The sequence below is a fragment of the Epargyreus clarus genome, unplaced genomic scaffold, assembly GCF_041222505.1.
Source record: "Epargyreus clarus isolate Ecla_fem2 unplaced genomic scaffold, WU_Ecla_fem_2.2 ptg000009l, whole genome shotgun sequence".
In the NCBI taxonomy this organism is placed as follows: Eukaryota; Metazoa; Arthropoda; class Insecta; order Lepidoptera; family Hesperiidae; genus Epargyreus; species Epargyreus clarus.
Genome location: NW_027332217.1, coordinates 12,992,369 through 13,013,889, shown reverse-complemented (window position 1 = coordinate 13,013,889; position 21,521 = coordinate 12,992,369). Strand labels below are relative to the sequence as shown.

The window sequence follows — 21,521 nt, the reverse complement described above, 5'->3', positions numbered from 1 at the left end:
CCAGGCACGCATCTCTGATTTTTCAGTTATGTGCGTATTATAAATTAATTAAAACTTGCTAAACGGTGAAGGGAAACATCGTGAGGACACCTGCTGAGAGATTTAAAAAAAAAATCTCAAAGGGGTATGAAGTCTACCAATACGCACTTGGCCAGGGTGGACTATGCCCTAATCCTTCTCATTATGAGAGGAGACCCGTGCCCAGAAGTGGGACAGTAATGGGTTGATGATGATCAGCTTCAAGTAGAACTCCTGTGGTACGTGGAGTTGGTTATAAATATCTATGGCGACAGTGTCTTACTATAATATTACTTATGCGCACAAAAGGCCAGATTATACTGTTTATACTGTCATAGTCCGTAAAATGTAAATCCGTAAGTGGCTAATTAGTTTAACATAGAAAGTAATATATATATATATATATATATATATATGCTTGTTTGCTACTACAACCCAAAAACATTCAACAATTTCAAACTAATTAAAATAAATTATTAATAACGCTTCTTACCCTCTTAGCCCCACACTAACATGTTTCCTTAGTCACGCGTGTCATGAACACTAATACCCAGACCCAGAACAGAAATCTAAATTCGTCATTTAGTTATATGTCTGGCCGAGGATCGAATCTGGAACCCACTGTGTCACACACCTATTATAACCGCTCCGTAACGAGGCGCACCATAACTATACATATATATATATATAGAATATTTTTGTGTGAAATGAAATATTTTTCCGTAAATTAAGTAAATGACCGGCACTTTAAAAACGGTATAATGTACAAAATGAAACTTTCCTCTCACACACGCTACAGCCCGCACATAAGTAAGCTAACGGGGCATTAGGCGTGTTAACAAAAGACGCGTTTACGAGTCGCAAAGTGGAAAACCGTGTCGCGACGAATGCGTCGGGGCTCTTTTATGACTTCTAAAAATTATGACGTTGCCATTCAACCCCAAATTTAAGGGATGACTTTCAAGGTTATTTAGTTATTAACCCCACGTGTCACTTTAAGTAACATAGCCGTCTGCTAAGAAGAGTTCTGGGTTCAATCTCCGACAGAAAACCGTAATATCTGATAACGTTTTTCTGTATTTAACTAGATATGGAATGAGGTTTAGGTTAAGACCTTCTTCTACCATCTCGTGAACAAGAACTGAATAAACAAATGGTAAGCCTCATAAATAATAGTATTTCAAATCCTTTAACTTGAACGCTTATCGACCAAGTCAATTATTGTAGCAACGAGTTCGTAGCTCATCGTAGCCTCGTAGCACACGTAGCACTGTAGATCAATACGTACTATTGATAAATTATTTCCGAGTACGATAGGATTGTGATAACAGTACCCTTACCATGAGTTTTTACGTTTTGACAAATATGACTGTTTTGGTATTTGTTTACGTATTTGCCCGTACAATTTCCGATCAGCGCCCCTAGCGGGTTATATCAGAACTTGGAAAGTGTATGAGCCAATACGTAAACAAATACCAAAACAGTCATATTTGTCAAAACATAAAAACTCATGGTAAGGGTACAGGCGTCCTTGGGTTGCAATGGCCAATGATATAGACCAAATGTCGATTTGCTATTTCTATTAAATAAAACATTAAAAACGTCGCAACTTACTTTGTTAATATAGCCATCTACATAAAAAGGCATGAAGCGTGTTTTAAGAAATTACTCTATATGAAGCAATGATAACGGCACGGTATCACATGAATCACTCTCGATCGATATGTCAGAGGCTCCAATTCCAGGCACGCACCTCTGATTTTTCAAAGTTATGTGCGTATTAGAAATTAATTATCACTTGCTTAAACGGCGAAGGATAACATCTTGAGGTATCCTACACACCTGAGACATTCATATAGAAACCTTCTGCCACTACCCTTTCTAACCTCAGAAATAATTTATTTAAATTCAGTGAATTATAAAGAAGTCTTTTAAAAGTATCGAAATGCTAAGGCCATTGACATTATAAGCTTTTTAAAAGCACGTCACGCAATAGATTTGCAGCGTCAGGGGAATAGACTAGCCATAGACTAGATAATCTTATAGAAATGACACTCATAATACATATAGGGGATATGTATTTATTTATTTATTTATTTTAGACACAACAACAGCATAACATACAAACATTCATATAAGTAACATTCACAAGATATAGGCCAGTATGCATGCCACTTACTGGAGTGTACAACAATCGCCAAATTTGAGACATGTTATTGAGAAAAAAATAAAGTAGTAAACACATATTAAGTAGATACATATGAAAAAACAAAAATAAAATATACATGGCTTACTGATGTGTACGTTATGTATCTCTGTACGCGGCATCTTGACGTCAGTAATAAACTAGCATTCGTGTGAGCAGTGTGTTTAATTCAAATATACCTCACTGGCGACGACGTAGTTGTACCCGCGTTTAAAAAATATAAATTGCAATGGCTTTTCTAGGAAATTTAACGATATTTGATCATAAAACTGGCGAATGGTCAATATTCAAAGGCAGATTATCGCAATTTATCAAGATAAATAAAGTCGAAGAGGATAATAAATGCGGAATTCTTCTTACGCATCTAAGCGACGAGACGTACCGTTTACTGCGTAATCTCGCATATCCAGAAGAGTTGGACTCGCAAAGCTACACGAATCTTGTGAAATTACTCGACGGCCACTTCAGACAGAAACAGGCCTCCTTTGTGGACAAAGCAAATTTTCACGGGGCGATGAGAGGGTCAGGCGAAACTTTGGGCGAATGGGTGGCGCGATTAAGAGGTCTTGCAAGCTACTGCGACTTTGGTGCTGCTTTAGAAACCAATCTACGGGACCGTTTTGTCCTCGGCCTGGGCCCGGGTCCCGAGCGCGACAAGTTATTCGAACAGAACCCGGCGACGCTTACATTGTCGAGGGCTATAGAATTGGCGGAGCAAGTGGCTTGTGTAAAGGAGGCGAAGGTGATGTTTTCTAATAATGAAGTTGGTGTGGTTAAGGAAGAGCCAATATTTCGTGCTGGATTCCAAGGTCAACCGAGCCGCGGTGGATTAGCAAGGCGGTTCGACAGCGGCGGGAGCAGCGTTGACATTGCGGGGCGCCGTGATCAGCTGGGTAACGGTGCCCGGTGCTCAGTATGTGGATTGAAGAACCATAATAGTGAAAAGTGCCGCTATAAGGAATATAGGTGTCAAAGATGTGGTGTAAAAGGGCATTTAAAGAAGGTGTGCGGTAATGTGGTAAAGCGTTCGTATATTAACCACATCGCCACGGATCCAGACGGCGAGGTGACAACGGACAAACCGTGCGAGGAATGTCAAAATTTTAATTTAAGGTATGTGTCGAATAGGCCTTTCGAAATAGAATTAATGTTAGGACATAATAAAATTACTATGGAAATTGATTCTGGTTCTGGTAGTAACGTCATTTCAGATAGGTTATACAAAGATAAATTTTCTAACTTACCTTTAAAGTATTGTAATTTAAAAATGTGTTTATATAACGGGCATAAAATCACCCCCTTAGGTTATTTCATCGTAGAAGCTACTTACAATAATATTAAGAAATTTTTAAAAATATTTGTTGTTAAAGATGGGGGACCGCCATTACTAGGGAGGGATTTCATGTCCGCCTTTGATTTAATTATTACAACTGGTAATTATTCTTTGTCTAATGTTACGGAAATCAATACCATATTAGAAAACTATCCCGATTTGTGGCGTGATGAATTGGGGTCTTTTAATAAATTTAAAATTACACTGCAATTAAAACAAAATTCGGTTCCAAAGTTTTTTAAAGCACGAACTGTACCCTTTGCCCTAAAAGATAAGGTTGAAAAGGAGTTAGATAGGCTAGTAGGCTTAGGTATTTTAATTCCTGTTAATTACTCTGTATACGCTACCCCTATAGTGCCAGTATTGAAAGATAACGGTCAAGTGAAAATTGCAGGAGATTTTTCTGTCACCTTAAATAAAGACCTTCTGATTGAGAAATACCCCTTGCCTCGAATTGAAGAGGTCTTCGCCAAAATTGGAGGGGGCGAACGATATAGTAAAATAGATTTAAAAAATGCTTACAATCAATTTATTTTAGATGAACCCTCGCAGGATCTTACTACGATAAATACTCATAAGGGTTTGTTTAAGTATACAAGATTAGTATATGGGTTGGCTAACGCCCCAGCAATATTTCAAAAATCTATGGAAACACTTCTCTCAGGGATAGAAGGGGTAAGCGTTTGGCTCGATGATATATGTATAACGGGACCAGATAAATTATCTCACATTAAAAGATTAGAGGAAGTTCTTAATCGGTTAAACGAAGCTGGGTTACGTTTGCAGAGGGAAAAGTGCGATTTTTTTCAGGAAAGCGTACGGTACTTAGGATACATTATAAGTAAGACGGGCTTGAAGACTTGTCCCGAAAAAGTTCAAGCGATACTTGAAGCACCCGAGCCCCGCAACGTTATTGAAGTAAAGAGGTTCTTAGGTGTAGTTAATTATTATAGGAGTTTTATTCCTAACGCATCATCCGTATTGAGCCCTCTTCACGAATTATTGCGAAACAATGCATCGTGGGAGTGGGGCGAAAGACAGCGGCGTAGCATAGCAGCTATTCGTCGTGAATTGGCATCAGAGCGTGTGCTCGCGCATTTCGAGCCCGACGCGCAGTTAGTTCTAGCGGTAGACGCGGGTCCCGGCGGTCTCGGGGCCGTGTTATCGCAACGAGACGATGAAGGGCGCGATCGCCCTCTAGCTTATGCCTCTCGTTCACTCTCGGCCAGTGAACGGAATTACAGTCAGATTCAAAAGGAGGCGACCGCGATCATATTCGGGGTGAGGCGTTTTCACCAATATCTTTATGGCCGTAAAGATCCGTTTATATTAAAAACAGACCACAGACCCTTAGTGTCTATATTTAATACTAAGTCGGGGATACCGGTTACTACCGCACTTAGACTTCAGCGATACGCAATTATTTTATCCGCTTATAATTACGTTGTGCATTATGTACCTAGCGATGACAATTGCGTAGCAGACTATTTTTCTCGCGCGCCGGTAGAATGCACACGTGCGTCGGATAGCATCGAAGATAATTTAGATACCTACTACGTTCTTAAATTTATGAGTGAAGTGGCCCCGGCGACTACAATTACTGACATAGAACGAATAACCCAAAACGATAATGTACTAAAGACGGTCATAAAATATATGTGTCGTGGTTGGCCCCGTAAAATTAATTGTAAATCGATATTACCATATTTTCAATGTAAATCATATTTACAGTACGAAAACGGCTGCTTATTTAGGGGTCATAGAATAGTTATTCCGGAGGCTTTGAGAAAAAAAATGCTACATGAATTACACGATTCTCATTTAGGTATTATAAAAAGTAAGTGTAACGCGCGAAGCAGAATGTGGTGGCCGGGCATCGATATCGATATTGAAAGATGGATAGGTTCTTGTTCTACTTGTGTGAGCGTTCGCACAGCGCCGCCGCGTGAGCCGCCCGCGCCGTGGCCCGCCGCGACCGCGCCGTGGCAGCGCGTTCACATAGATTATATGACGGTGGGGCAAAGGGTATTTTTGGTGGTTATCGACTCATATACAAAATGGCTGGAATGCTTGCACATGCATAATGGCACATCTAGTAAGGCTTTAGTGTCACGATTAAAAAATATTTTTTCTATTTTTGGGATACCAGAAGTTCTAGTGTCCGACAATGACGTAAAAATTAACTCTATTGAATTTAAAAATTTCTGTACCTGTAACGGTATTAAATATATGACGTCTCCTATTTATCACCCGCCGAGCAACGGTCAAGCTGAAAACGCTGTCCGGATATGTAAGAAAATGTTAAAATGTATTTTAAAAGATACTTTATCATTAAATCAAATGAATGAAGAGTTGTTAGGATATTTATTTAATTATAGAAATACCGTGCATTGTACCACAGGTGAAACACCTGCCAAGTTAATGTTTGGACGAATGCTCCGCTCACGTCTCGATTTAATTTTACCATCTAATAAAATTACAAATAACTTACCAATATCAGGAAACAGGAAATTTGAATCTGGCAATGTTGTTTGGATCCGTTGGTACAGTGGACGGAAGGAAACTTGGAAATTAGGTTCAATAAGTGAAAAGATAGGAAATAGAATGTATAAAATCTTTATAAAAGACTTGGATGTTTATATTATTAGACATGTCGATCAGATATTGAAATATACGGGTTATAATTTACATTGTAACGTAAAAGATATTAATAGTGACGTGCCTCATCAGTTCCATTCTCCGCCGGCGTATGATACAGATTTAAGTCCTCCAGCGACACCAAATGAAGTTCCGTCAGCCTTAATTAATGAGACTACTGCCGAGCATACCACGGAAACTGGAATTAGTGAGGCACCGTCGGCATCAATGGCTGAAAATGCTCCAGATTGTGATGATGGAGAAGAATGGGGTGACTGTGAGGGTGTAGAAAACGAGCCGAAAACCTGTGCGACCGCGGACACACAGACACGCGAGTCTTTACCGTCCTTGACATCATGCATTCCAAGTGAGCCAACTTCTAGTACTAACAACCGCGCTGATATCTCACCAGCACCGTCACCGTCACTTACACGTGTCAAGCGGCCCCGGAAGCCGGTAGATTATAAAAAATATTTTAAGTAATGTAGCTGTTAGTTAACGTGTACAATTTATTGTTATTCAAATAAGTTATCATTTTGTCACCAGGTACCAAACAAATTAAGTGTGGAGGAATGATGTGTACGTTATGTATCTCTGTACGCGGCATCTTGACGTCAGTAATAAACTAGCATTCGTGTGAGCAGTGTGTTTAATTCAAATATACCTCACTTACTCAGGACAGAGAAGAGAGATGAGCTTCTTTTTAAAGTTGAGTATAGTGTCGTGAAAAATATCAATATTTACGTTCTTAGTTGATAATCGGTTGTACTCAGCGCATACGCGAGAAATCGGAGAGTTTTTGAGGATATTTGTCCTGCTCCTGGGAATATAGAAGATATTCTTAATGTAATTACGCGGATATCTGTAAGGGATGTTAATACTTATGTTGCTAAGCAGATTATTGCAGACTAAATCACCAGACAAAAGCTTTTTAAGGAAACACACATCAAGCAATAAACGGCGATTATAGAGCGACATCATTCCGAAGTGCTTTAGTCGAAGGTCATAAGTGGCCATATGGGAGATTCCAGTTGAATGGAAAGCTAGGTGTCTTGTAAACGAACGTTGTAAAGCTTCGATTCGCTGAGAATGAGTTTCGTATGGGGATTCCAAATTACTGATGCATATTCAAGTTTACTTCTGACCAGTGCGTTATATAATATTATTTTGGTTTTAGGTAGTATACATTCTTTTGTATTTCTTTTCAGGAACCCTAACATTTTTGCTGCTTGCCTAACGGTTGAATCAAGGTGTGCTTTTAATCTTAATTGTTTGTCCATTATTATGCCCAAGTCGCGGATCTCACTTACTTCCGTTAATTTGTCAGTGTTTAGTTTGTACGTCGCTGATATATTGTTTACTTTTCGGGTAAATTTTATATGATACGTTTTTTTGGTGTTTATAGTCATAATGTTCTCATTGCACCATTCATTGATTCTATCGAGGTCACTTTGGATAAGGTTGGCATCGTTAATTGATGTAACTGTTCTGTATATTTTTAGGTCATCAGCAAAAAGAGAGTATCTAGAGTTCAGAATGACAGAAGTAATATCGTTTATAAATGCTAAAAAAAGGATGGGGCCTAAGTGAGACCCTTGAGGAACCCCTGAATCGGCAAAATATTCGTGTGACTTATGGCCGTTAAGCACCACAAACTGTAGTCTTTTTGCTAGGTAAGATCTAAACCACTCTAATAAGGATCCACTCACCCCATACCTATTTAACTTGCCTATAAGGTGCAAATGACTAACTTTGTCAAAGGCGCTAGAAAAATCCATATAGATAGCGTCAACTTGCTGGCCTCTATCCACTTCTTTGCTAAGATAAGAGGTAAAGTTTGCTAAGTTAGTTTGGACAGAGCGCCCCTTCCTAAAACCGTGTTGATGTTCGGAGATGATAACGTCTAAGTGGCGTGTGATTATAGGACAAACCAAAGATTCGAAGAGTTTCGAGATGCATGAGAGTATTGAAATAGGGCGGTAGTTTTTTACATCTTTACTATCGCCTTTTTTAAAAATGGGAAAAATTTTGGCTTGTTTAAAGATATCGGGAAATACTCCATCTTTTAAGGAGCGATTGAATATTATGGTTAATGGCAAAGCAATACCCGAACCACAACGTTTTATAAAGACTGGTGGAATTCCATCTGGACCTGCACCTTTGGATTCATTAAGCTTTTTAATAGCACGTAGTACGTCTAGTTCGCTAAATTTCATTCCGCTTATGCAGGATGAATCGTTAGGTATATAGTCAGGTAAGTTAATTAATGATGTTTTGTTAAACGCCGACGCAAAATGATTGGCAAACATTTCCACTATATGTGGCCCGGTCTTCGCGATATGGTTGGCGTAGAACATTTCAGCTGGTATGGTAGAGTCGCCGCGCCGTCTGTCTTTGATAAATCGCCAAAAGCTCTTTGGATTTTTTTGAATGTTACTCTCAATTTGTTTCTTATAGATGTAAAGACATTGATCGGTTAATTTTTGACTTCGGTCGCGTAATAATTCAAATTCTAGTCTGTCGCGAGGATTTTTGTATTTTAAATATTTTTTTCTTTTTTTGTTTTTTTCAGAGAGTAACTTTATTAGAGAGTTGGTAAACCACGGGGGGAATTTCTTATTTTTGGGTTTTGATACTGGTATATATTTATCTACTATATTATTTAGAGTTTGGTAAAACAAAGATGTCATATCGTTTACATTTCGACAGCAACTTAACTCTAATGACCAATTTATGCCCTTCAAGTGTGCTAAAATTTTACCATAATCTGCTTTAAAATAGTTGTGTTTTGGCGTTATGACTGGGTTAAGGAAATGGCGTGCTAGGCATGGTATGGTGATTAACAAGGGAGGGTGCTTATGATCAAGTTTACTAATAGTATCAATTGATTTTACAACTTCTAGGCTACTATTATCTGTGAGAACAAGGTCTAATATTCTTTTGTCCTCATTAAGTACATCGTTCATTTGACATAGGTTATTAAGGGACATAAAATCAATGAGTGACAAACCTAGCTTGGAGTTATAGTTTGATGGGCTACAAGAGGCGCTGCTTGCGTTACGCGACCAATGAATAAAACCTAAGTTGAAGTCGCCTAATATTACAACTTGCTCAGTTTTGCTCAAAATATCACTAGTATGTTCTAAAAAACTGGACAGAGTTTCTAAGCTGACGGGTGGGGGTATGTATACAACACATATAAATATCTTGTTGACAGTATTGTTAACTTTCACATCAAGTGAAATCCATAGGTCTTCTGTATTACTCTCCCATTCAACGAACCTAGATGACTGAATGTGTTTTGATACAGCGATCATAACACCTCCTCCATCCTTTTTAGAACTAACTGAGCACAACCGATCCCTTCTGTACACGGTATAACGATTATCGATGAACTCTCTATTCTCTATATTGCTATTGAGCCATGTTTCGGTGAGTACGATTACATTATAGTTATTCATTAGAATGTTTTTAAGAACGTCCTCCGTTTTGGTCCTTAAGCCTCGCACATTTTGGTAATAAATACACACAGACATTTTTAGGTAATAATACAGATACACACATAATATGTATTGATATGTATATAAATTAATAACGTAATTCTACTAATAACACGACAGTACCATCATAATTAAATTAATCGCGAGATATAACACAAATTGCACTGAAATTGGATATAGTACCTCCCCGTTCGAACCGTTTTTTTGTTGACGAGGGGGAAACCTTCAAAAGGTACGCAGTTCCGTGGGAACTTCCGTGGGGATTATGTGGGATTCTTACCGTACTAAAACCCCCGTTGACCGTCCTCGACGCTGTGTTGAGGACTTCGGGATCTCTAAACGAACGCAACCGGAGTCCTCTCAGCGCACTGCCCCGGGCTCCGTCCAAGTGAGATTGAATCACCACACCGTCCGGTGTACACGACGGTATGCGACCACACGTCGTCCACCACCGTCCACCGGCGTCCTTCCCGGGGTCGCTGGCTAGGTGGTTCGAGCTCCCACTCTTAATGCTCACAACTCCGAAAGCCCCTTTGAGTCGCTTCTTCCGATAGGCAGGATACCATAGCCCTATTCTAATGAAACGAATGAGTTGCGGTTGAGAATAGACAAATTTATTTCCTCTTTTATCTATAGTACACTAATATCTTAGTACATATTTTAATCACCAGATGACATTACTGTGTGATGAGTAGGTATTATTTTGATATATATTCCAACAGCACCACTTATCAAAATAATCTAATATGAATTTAGAACAAAAACAAAAAATAAAACACAAACAAGAAACTGAATTAACCTTAACAATTTAAAACATTTTTGACACCTAATAAATTAACAAAATAGTTATGTTTGGAACCACTGAGACTTTTTGTCAATATATCAGCAGGCATCTCAGATGTTGACAGATATATAATTTTTACAAGCTTATTAGAAACTACTTCACGTATAAAGTGGTAGCGAACATCAATATGTTTAGTACGTTTATGAAACAACGGGTTTTCAGTCAACCTCTGAGCTCCCTGATTATCATTATAAATTGATATGGTATAATTACAACCTACAATATCTGACAATAGATTTTTTAAATAAATTGCCTCTTTACATGCCTCTGTTATAGCCATATATTCGGCTTCAGTACTTGATAAAGCTACTGTTTGTTGTTTTTTACATTCATATGATACTACCGAACCTGATAATTTGAAACAAAAACCTGTATAGGATTTCCTGTCTAAAGAACATGAAGCCCAATCGGCGTCAACAAAACCTTCTAAGTTACAAGTATCCTTAGTAAATTTCAAACCATATGACTTAGTTTTTTTTTAATATTTTAAAATTCTTTTTGCATGATGCCAATGAACAGAATTAAAACAATTATTAAATTGGCTAAGATAGCTAACACTGTATGATATATCTGGACGTGTTAATACAGACAAATACATAAGGTTTCCTATAAGCTGTTGATAGGGAAACTGTTTGTCAACACATTCTGCCTTATCTAATTTTAAATTACATTCCATTGGAGTATCTTTCGTTTTACAATACATCATATTAAATTTTATAAGAATTTGATCTATAAATTGTTCCTGGTCAATAGTGATACTATTGTGCTGATATTTCACACGCATACCTAAACATCTTTTAATTCGACCCAAATCTTTAATTTTAAATTTTGACATAAGCTTTTTCTTTAAATCATTAGTCATTGTCTTACTATTAGAAAAAATGAAAAAATCATCAACAAATATTGCAATAATAGTCTGTTCATTTTCATATTTTTTACTATATAAGCATGGTTCTAAAACTGACTTTATATAACCCATATCCAACAAACAATCATTTATTCTGGCATTCCATGCTCTAGCCGACTGCTTCAAACCATAAATAGCTTTTTTAAGTTTAAGAACACAATTACTCGGACAAATTAAACTAGGAGGTGCCTGCATATATACAGTTTCGGTTAGAAAACCATTTAAAAATGCTGTAACTACATCAAGATGAGTAATTTCAAAATAATCAAATTTAACGCTTAATGCAAAAAGAAGTCTAAGTGTAGAGTACCTGAGGACTGGTGAATAAGTCTCGTTAAAATCTACTCCATGCCTCTGAGTGAAACCTTTTGCCACAAGTCTAGCTCTATACCTGACCTTGTTATTGCTTTCTGCCTTTTTCTTGAACACCCATTTGCACTGCACCACTCTATCTGCCTCCTCTTGGCCAACAATCTCCCACGCATGGTTGTCATGAAATGCTTGAAGTTCATCAGACATAGCTTGTTTCCATTTGTCTTTTTCTGGACCATTGGTTGCTTCTTCATAAGTAATGTCTTCAGCCCAAGACTCTGGTTCATCTGAAATGCAAAGATTTGTAAAACCATACCTCTCAGGGGGTCGCCTGGTGCGTTCACCCACCAATTGAGGCTCTTCATTCTCTGAGTAATCTTCTTCTTCAGATAATGTCTGATAAGACTCTCCTTCAGTTGAAGATATGCTTTTTTCTGAATCATATACATAAGTAGGATCATCTTGATTTATCAGTGTCGTATCGCTTTCTCTCATAGAACTTTCCCCATGTATTGATTGCTGTTTTTCTATCTGTCCTTCGTTTATTTCTATCTGAACAATATCTGGCTCCATTATAATTACATCTCTGCTGGTACATATTTTTTTAGTTTCTGGGTTGTACAATCTGTAACCTTTCACATTCTCAGAGTAACCCACTAATATGAATTGAACCGCTTTCTTGTCCCATTTCAATCTTTTATTTTTAGGAACATGCATCATTACTGGGCTCCCAAATATTCTGACATGACTGAGATCAGGCTTTCGTCCTGTCCACACTTCAATTGGTGTCTTTTGGTCCAAGCCTGAAGCCGGCGTTCTATTTTTTAAGTATACTGCCGTGTTAACTGCTTCTGCCCAAAAACTTTTGTCCAGCTTGGCCTCGAACAATAAACATCTTGCACGTTCAACTATAGTCCTGTTGAAACGCTCGCAGAGACCATTCTGCTCCGGAGTGTATGGGTTTGTCTTCTGATGGATAATTCCACAATCTTTCAGATAATTTTCCATCATATCTGAACAAAACTCCCCTCCATTGTCGGTTCTCAATGTTTTTATCTTTGTTCCTTTTTGATTCTCAACCATTTTTTGAAATTCCTTGAAATACTGTAGAGTCTGATTTTTCTCCTTTATAAAATATATAAATGCCATCTTGCTAGCATCATCTACAAACAATAGAAAATATCTCGCCTGTCCAATCGATCGAACCTCCATAGGCCCACACAGATCTGAGTGAACTAAATCTAGCACTTCTGGGGGGCTAGCCATGTTACAAACTTTGCATTCTATTCGTTTTCTATTCTATTCGTTAGCAAGTTTCATTCTACATATACGATAAGTCTATGGTTAGCGATCACATTTCATATCAATGTGCCGTCAAATACAATATCGTCTGGTTTCTACACCAGCCAAAATACCTACATGGTAATGATTAATTATTTAATAGTAATATTAAAATATAACATCATAATATACATAAAAAATATACCATATTTTATAGTACATGTATTTTGTTAATTAAAACTATTTGCAAAAACTAAACTTAATAATGTCTATGAACGGTAACTATGGTGATTGGTGATTGTTTACAAAGAGCATACAAATTATTGTTTATAGCGATATTACTAATGACAGTAACAGCGATTGCATGTAATTTGTGAGGTGACCAAAAGAAAATATCTGGACGTCCAACTTCGTAAAATTTACTGGCTCATGGCACGAATGTCTCTCAGCAACAAACTTGACTACTACAAAGTCATACTAAAACCGATATGGTCATATGGATCTAAGCTTTGGAGAACCGCATCCAACTCAAACTTGGACATCACACAACGCTTCCAATCGAAAATGCTTCGCATGATAGCTGATGCCGCAGGGACAACAGGGAAAGAGGAAGTGACAAATAAACTAAAATCATATACTCGTCATATAAGGACACCCCAATGGGCTTGCTAGTGAGCTTATGAAATCCACCCGCACTTTTAAGCTCATTAAAAGGAGAGCTACTCAGGATCTTCTCCCATCGTAGGAGCGGCTTCCGAGGAGGCAATAATTATAAATGGGTATGTCACTGGGTGTATACCATACATGCCATCTCAACAAATAAACCTCATAACTACCAGCTTTATGCCTAGACAGGGAGATTGCAGGTAAACAGGAGATAATAATGAAAAAAAGGATACGGATATTAATATTATATTTTTCTTTTAAGATTTAAATAAATTGTTTAGTTACAAGTAAATTTATTATGAGAAGGATTAATAATGATTCAATAAAACAGTTAAACTGAGACAATATTTTTATTTAAGCACTGGAATAACTCTAAGTTCTATCCTATCTACTCGTACTTATCTATTGTATTATATGTTCATATTAATTTAAAATAGAAAAACGTATGTGCAATTCATTTCTATAATATTTTAGGATACACTAGTTATAGAGAGCCATATTCAAATTTCAACAAATTTAAAGTAGGTATACATTTTCAAATGATCAAAAGTAATTAAAGTCTATAATGCAGTGATAGCGCGTAGTGAAGTGACAAACAGCTGATACAGAATTCGCCATTTTATTAGCGTTTACGTTTTCTACAGGGTCGGCGCGATCGCTCACTATGACATTTATCTTAGAATACGCTTCGCTAACAAATTTGACAAAAAAATCAAAAGGTTGTCAACAGGTTGTCAAAGGTTGTCATTTGTATGGAAAAAAGCAATGACATGGGCATTGTAGAATCGCTAGCGTTCTATTCTATCGTGTAACTTGGCTACGACTTTTCTACTTCGCTATTTTGATCACGTGATCATTGATAATTTCATACATTTTAGCGTTTCTATAGCGTTTCTACAGCGCAAGCGACTGTAGAATGTCAACTTGGCTAGCCCCCCTGTACTTCTATTGTTTCGTAATTGGAATGGTAAACGACTCTGTTTCCCTTCACAACATACTTTACAGTTGGATTTCTGAATATCAGCCTTCATATCAAATAATATCCCATCTACAGCACCATTTTTCATCTTCTGCAAATCATTACTATTAATGTGTCCTAATCTTCTATGCCATTGTTTTGCATCTGAAGTTTGAACTGCTGCGGCCAGCACTTTCTCTGACTTCATTGTATTCAACTTATACACACCATTTTGTAAATTTGCTATCCCAATAAGCTCATTCTGTTGATTATGTATATAACACACTTCAGTTTTGAAAGTAACTTTGTTTCCTTTTGCTATCAACTGGCTAACTGATAGCAAGTTAGTTGTTAGGTTAGGTATGTATAAAATGTTGTTTACTTTAATGTCAAACTGAGAATTGTTCACAAGTGTAGTGATCTGTGTATCTCCGGCACACGCAACTGGCACAGTCATATTGTTTGCGACAATAATTTCCTTCATATCGTGTACTTTTCTCACTTGCAATAAGTTTTCTTTGCATGGTGTCATGTGGGCACTAGCCCCCGAGTCGATATACCAGTCTTCTTTATCAAATTCACTATTGAAAAACGCAGCACTAAATGCATTTACTTGCTTTTCTTTCTGTTCGGGACACTGATTTTTATAATGTCCTATTTTCTTGCACTTATAACATTTTATAACCTTTTTGACATTTGACGTATAACCGGTATTATAACTTGACGTTTGTTTCCCGCCTTTTGTACTGAAGTTGTGATTGTGGCTAACCTTACTTTTATGCTTTGACAGCAATGCAACTTCCGACTCGTGGTCGCCGACCTCCGAACTCATATCAAGCAATTTTGTTTTTATGACATCAGAATTTATGGCAATGCCGGAATGTTCTATTGCCATAATCATAGGGGCAAACTTTTCTGGTAGCCCCGCCAACAATAATGATCCGATCCATTCTTCGTTAATTTCAAACCCCGTACCTTTTAATCTTTGTGCAGTTTCAACTATCTGACTCACATAACTTGTCATGGATTCACAATTATCTAGTCGAATGGATATTAGTGATCGAAGTAGATTGATTTTCCTCGTGAAGCCGCTGTCATCAAACAACTTTTGAAGTTTCTGCCACAAATTCTTCACTTTAGTTTCGTTTTTTATGTGCACATATAACTTTGGATCTATCGTCATTATTAGTTTCGCTTTTGCTTTTCTGTCTTCCGATTCACTTAGATCGACAGGAATGGCGTCGATGTCAATGCCTTCCAAGATGAGAAAATTTCTTGCCGCGAACGCCCAGTCGTCATAATTCTCGCGTCCCTTTAACTTCGGCACATTAACTAAATAACTGCCTGACGACATTATAACTTATTTTCCGATACACGATATGAATTTACTGTTAAATTATTAATAAACTTTTAGCACTGGGAACATTACCTAATGAAACGAATGAGTTGCGGTTGAGAATAGACAAATTTATTTCCTCTTTTATCTATAGTACACTAATATCTTAGTACATATTTTAATCACCAGATGACATTACAGTGTGATGAGTAGGTATTATTTTGATATATATTCCAACATATTCTGATCCCGAAACTACAAGGACAATCATATTGGCTCATATTCACCTTTTCAACTGCCATTCATGTGATCAACCTTTACATGTGTATCACCTTCTGTCAGTTCTATATTTTATGTGCTCTATGTGAATTCTATACACGTATCGCTGTAAATAGTCTTTTAAATTCTGAAAAACAATAACACTTAGTACTAGAAATTGTTTCTAAGCACTACTTAGTACATTTAGTGCGATAATATTTTTGTGTTAAGGCTGATTACACAAGATGAATTATGATCAATTATAATTAATCTTCTCAGTTGTTCGTCCATTGTAGGCATAAAAGCGGCGCTACCCCAGACCTAAGCTGGAATACCGCGGTAATGATTCCCTTACCACACCTTTCAAACCGAAACGCAGCAGCGCTCATTGCTGGTACTGTCGGAGTCGAAACACAGAGGATCCTACCACCTCAAAGTTATTGTATAAGGTTATAAAAAAATATTAAAAGTTTTGTGCCACATTTTGTGTTAAATCATTATAATCACAGACCTATAATTATACGCATAATTATGCGAGCTGAAAGTTTATATTTGCTTAATGTGTGTACTGCCTAATAGTAATAAATTATAACGATTTAAATTTGATTTATCGTGTCAGGTTCGTGCACCAAAAATAGATTTACACTTTAACATTTTATTTACTCTAAAACCTTTTGGATTTATATATACGTGTTGTAATATAATATTTTTATTATTTAAATATTTACGTGTTTCTTTGACCTTGACGTAAAAGACGTTAAAATAGCACCCCTATAAGTTTAACGTGCCATAATTGTCTTGTGTTTCATTTTGTATTTTAAGACATTTTCTACACTCACATACCATGGATACCATGGATAAAACAAAGATAAGTACACAAACACGTCCCAGTCGAGAAATCTAAATTCATAATTTAAATATTTCTTTGGTCGAAGATCCATGAAATTTGTCTAGCCGGGATCGAACCTAGTACCCTTTGGCGACAGGACGGCCTCCGAAATCCTCTGGCACGGAGTCGTCAAATTGCCTTACAATGTTATCAACTACGTAAATTCGATAGACGTGCCGAATGCCGAACTAAAAGCAAAATTAGTTTAAGTAAAGGTGAGGTTCGTTGCGTTTTCAGTATTAAAAGCACCTGCAACAAATTCCGTGCTAATATAAAGTCACGTATAAATACGAGAAACTAAGTACTTTGGCGAAAACGTGACTTTTGAAAATTGCAAGCCATTTCTATTAAATCTAATTTTAACTCTCCTTTTCTAAGGCTTAGTGTACAACGCTAAGGCTAAGTGTTTTTTTATGTGCAAAACGGGCCACGGACCTTCAATAGGTACCCGATGACGTGGGAGCGACGCCGGGTTATGTGGATTTTTTACCGCACTAAAACCCCCCCGGTGGTCGTCCTCAACGCTTGTTGGAGAACTCCGGGATCTCCGACGGAACGCAACCGGAATCCTCCAAGCGCGATGCCCCGATCGGGCTCTGCTCTGGGAGTGCAGTTTTTGCTCCTACCACACCATGTGGTGTTGACGACGGTTTGCGACCACACATACCGCCGTCCTTCCCGGGATCGCTTACTGAACGGTTCGAGCTCCCACTCTTGCCGCCCGCAACCCCGGAAGCCTCCTCTTAATCGCCTCTTACGACAGGCAGGGGATAACGTAGCCTTATTCTAGTCCCTGAATTACAGGGACTCCTGTACATACCTAGCATACTTGAAACTTAACCCCTGGCGGTCACCTATCCGACTCCCGACCACGCCCGATAATGCTGACATGTAGATCGGTCACCCAAGACGCTCTAGTACAATTTTTCGTCGTCAAACTATTACCGCAGTGAGATGCTGGGCCTTGCTAGCCAAGTGAAAATTGGCAGACACACCCTCAGCATTTTTTTAAACAAAAATCAGGCGTGTAGGTTCCTCACAATGTTTTCCTTCACCCTTAAATCAAGTAGTAATTAATTTCTCAGACGCACATAATTTTGAAAAATCAGTTGGTTGCCTGGAATTCGATTCTCGGTCCCTTCAATCGAGCGGCCGAGTTTCATTTTTATGGAAAATTAAATTGATATATACTATTTATATACTATTTAAATAGATATATAATAGCTTCTATACAATCAACACCTGCCCCATTGCACAAAAAATACGTATCTAAAGAAAGAAATGTATATGTATTTTGCTAACTCTTGAAAATATTTTTAAACCACGTACCAAGCGAGTCACGTGCGAACGTAGAGGTTAAACGACCCGTCTCTATACTTGTAGAGTAAGAATCTCCAACATTTTATATAAATTGTATTGCTTAGATAAAACAGGTAAAGAGAATTCAGTCTCTACATCTATGTAATCTTTACGAATGAATTAAATGTATGCGTCTGTCTGCTATTTTAATATTTGAATTTCTATGTGGATAATGTTTATCTCAATTATTTGAAATACGGTTTGTTTTTTTACGGGATAACTTCGGCTAAATGGAATTCGATAAAAATTTTATATCAAGATAACACTAAGCAAATTCTGAGCGATTCAGACTATATTTATTACGAAAATATTTAAAATTTAAATTTTTTTTCAAACTGAAAATTACATTATAAAATATCATTAAAGTTTTAGGATTATTACGGTCATAATTGAAAATGACTCGTACATCCTAAGAATCATTAAAATGTAGAATCACAACTGTGTTAAATCTTATTCACGCTATAATAGTGCCACTGTAGAACTTTAACAATGTAAAAAGCTCATATCATAGAATATAATCATGCCACAATGAAACCTAATGAAAAATTCAAGAGAATTCGCAAAAAAAAACAATTTTGTACGAAACAGTATAATCATGTTCACTTACGCTCTACACGAGAACTCAATTCGCAAACAAGTGTGCCGAAAATTGGCTGTGCGTTTGTTTGAATTTACGGCTTAATGTTATGTCGTTGAATGTTTAAAAATATTCAGAGGACGTGACGGCAGTTTGCTTAAGAGAAACGTGTCTTTGATCTCTGATTTCCGAATGTATAGAGATCTGATTTTCTTAAAATTTTGAATAGACTTGGAAAAGTAATTATTTTATAAATCGACAGGCAAGGTTGCTACCGTGACCGTGATCACCATTTGGGTTGGCTTGGATTCAATCCGTGGTCAAACAGATGTATTTAGATTTTTGTTCTAGATCCTGGTGCAGCACATAGGACCGGATCTCTCCCGGAGACCGTTGTTGCAGCGATGGTCCGTTCTGGCGAAGCGTGGGATAGCGTGGTCATGTTCTGAGACCGCGTTATGTCCGCAAAATATAAATATTTCAGTGTAAATAAAATATCAAATTCATGATCTGACTGCGATAGTGATGATAGTATCAATGTCACACCTATTTCTGCTTTTTTAGAAGTATAACCATAAGTTATGGTGTGTTCTGGTTCGAAAATTGTCGTCGTTTGTATTACTCCAAAAACAAAGTAAACCGAAAAAATCAAACAAAGGCGAAGATAATAAGAATTTTAAGAGAAAGCAGCCTCCAATTTCCTATCCCACACTCCAATAGCCAAGATTAACAACGCGCCAAATAAATCAGCAGCCTCTAATGTATCGGTGCGAGAGAAAATTTTGCTCCGTACTAAAGAAATTCGCGCAAATTGATGGAATCCAGAGATTCCTCCACAGAAACCCACCGAACCGTTGATTTAAATGAATTTTTGCGTAGCCCATTCGTTTTAGAAGTTCTGTGGGGCTGTGCTACGTGTAATGCTACGAATTTGGGTGGTTGCATTTGTTAGCAAAGAAAATGTTTTGATGCTTGAATTTCTTGCTGAAGCCAAGGGTTGATTTCAAAAATAAGAACATATGTGACGATATTATTTATACAGATTTCAATGTAATATTTGATACAATTGTTTCTTATGCAATAGGAGTAAAAGTCTTATTGTTGAATGGGTATATTAAACGCTCTGCTACGCGAGTCGTATATGCTAAATTATACGCCCATCTTTTTTTGTTTTATTCTAAGTAATCCTCTCAAACTAAAGTCATACACATCTACATTACTACCGCTAAAAATTAAATTGGAATACCTCATATATTAATATTTTTTTTTATAATATAGGAGTAGCAGACGAGCATGCAGTCCACCTGATGGAAAGTGGCTTCTGCCGCCCATGGACATCAGTAATCAACCCCAGATAGGATTAGATATTCCTACCTGAGGTCGGCCACAGATGCGCCGCTACCCCTGAGGACTAAGCTGGAACGCCTCGGAAAAGTGTATTTTAGACCCCTTCTGCGCTTGGCTCTTTGCATAAGTGGTGAAGTCTGGAGGCTTACTTTTTAGCCAAATATTTATTATTCAAATCTACTTAATTTCGCGTTAAACCGTTTTAAAATATAATTAAACCCATCGCAGAATAACTACGAAAAACGCCAGCGCCTTTAAATTTATTTCTCCCATCCCCTTTTTTCTTTGTTTAAAGCAATAAAATGAACAGTAAAGTCCCCGATTTTTTCGCCATAAAATACTTATTTTGCGAACGAATATTTATTCTTCGCAAAATAAATTTGCGAGAGCCAATCGCAAACACATCGGCTTAATTGAGCACATTTGCATAAAACGTTCACAAACAAAAATATAAAATTGTTTCTTGATGTTTTATTAGCTCTCATTGGTTTAATGTAATGAGGTCGGATTAAATAAACGAATAAATTATATTTTGTCGATGATTTTGCAAAATTTAATGCTAACCGCCAATCCTAAAAACAAATTAGTCTGTTAAATTGTTAATACCAAATTGTTAATAAGCTATGTTATCATACAGTTAGCAGAGGGTTCATGGTTCGATTCCTGCTCAGGTAGATATGAATGTTGATATAATTTACGTAAATAATCTATACAGGACACACAGGTTTTTGTAAAATTGCCAAAACCGTTTTTTATTCCCCATAAAAAAACTCCCGTTAAGGTACTTACAATTTTGAGATGTCAAAATTGCAATTCGTAGGTCCATATCAAGTCCTTACAATTGTTTATTTTATATCTATGCAAATATTTAAGAAAAGAAGTATTTACTTTACTTCTTACATATTTTATGGAAATGCGCCAACACACTCAACAAAATTCCTTAATAACTTTCCTATTAATATACGCTTTGTGAAAATTATGTTAAACGAATTTATCTCCAGCGAGTGACGTCGGTCGGAGAATGTCTCAATTAATTACACTGCCTTGGCAAGTGTTGAGTTGTATTCTTGTGCTTATAAGTTCTAGTGAAGCG

At 37.2% G+C, this 21,521-nt stretch overlaps 2 protein-coding genes across 2 annotated transcripts; one reads left to right on the top strand and one right to left on the bottom strand.

Annotated features, from left to right (window-relative positions):
• The first annotated feature begins 2,453 nt into the window (after nucleotides 1-2,453).
• LOC140745154 (uncharacterized) lies at nucleotides 2,454-6,808 on the top strand. The gene is made up of 2 exons (XM_073076925.1): nucleotides 2,454-3,337; nucleotides 6,741-6,808. Exons 1-2 carry the CDS (start codon nucleotides 2,454-2,456, stop codon nucleotides 6,754-6,756), a joined length of 900 nt encoding a protein of 299 aa, XP_072933026.1. The 3' UTR covers nucleotides 6,757-6,808.
• Nucleotides 6,809-6,863: 55 nt separating this feature from the next.
• On the bottom strand, nucleotides 6,864-16,016 carry LOC140745153 (uncharacterized). The gene is made up of 5 exons (XM_073076924.1): nucleotides 15,432-16,016; nucleotides 15,165-15,287; nucleotides 14,703-14,924; nucleotides 11,837-12,726; nucleotides 6,864-7,014 (listed from the first exon to the last, which is right to left on the bottom strand). The coding sequence occupies exons 1-5, from the start codon at nucleotides 16,014-16,016 to the stop codon at nucleotides 6,864-6,866; spliced, it is 1,971 nt and encodes a 656-aa protein (XP_072933025.1).
• Between the last annotated feature and the right edge of the window lie 5,505 nt (nucleotides 16,017-21,521).

What these genes read in the sequence shown, in the direction of transcription:
- LOC140745154 (XM_073076925.1), top strand. Translation starts at nt 2,454, where the DNA reads ATGGCTTTTCTAGGAAATTTAACGATATTTGATCATAAAACTGGCGAA.
- LOC140745153 (XM_073076924.1), bottom strand. Translation starts at nt 16,016, where the DNA reads ATGTCGTCAGGCAGTTATTTAGTTAATGTGCCGAAGTTAAAGGGACGC. An exon ending in TGTCAAAGCATAAAAGTAAG is followed by an intron (nt 15,288 to 15,431) that starts GTTAGCCACAAT and finishes TGTCCCGAACAG; the next exon opens with AAAGAAAAGCAAGTAAATGC. An exon ending in GCAAAGAAAACTTATTGCAA is followed by an intron (nt 14,925 to 15,164) that starts GTGAGAAAAGTA and finishes CATAATCAACAG; the next exon opens with AATGAGCTTATTGGGATAGC.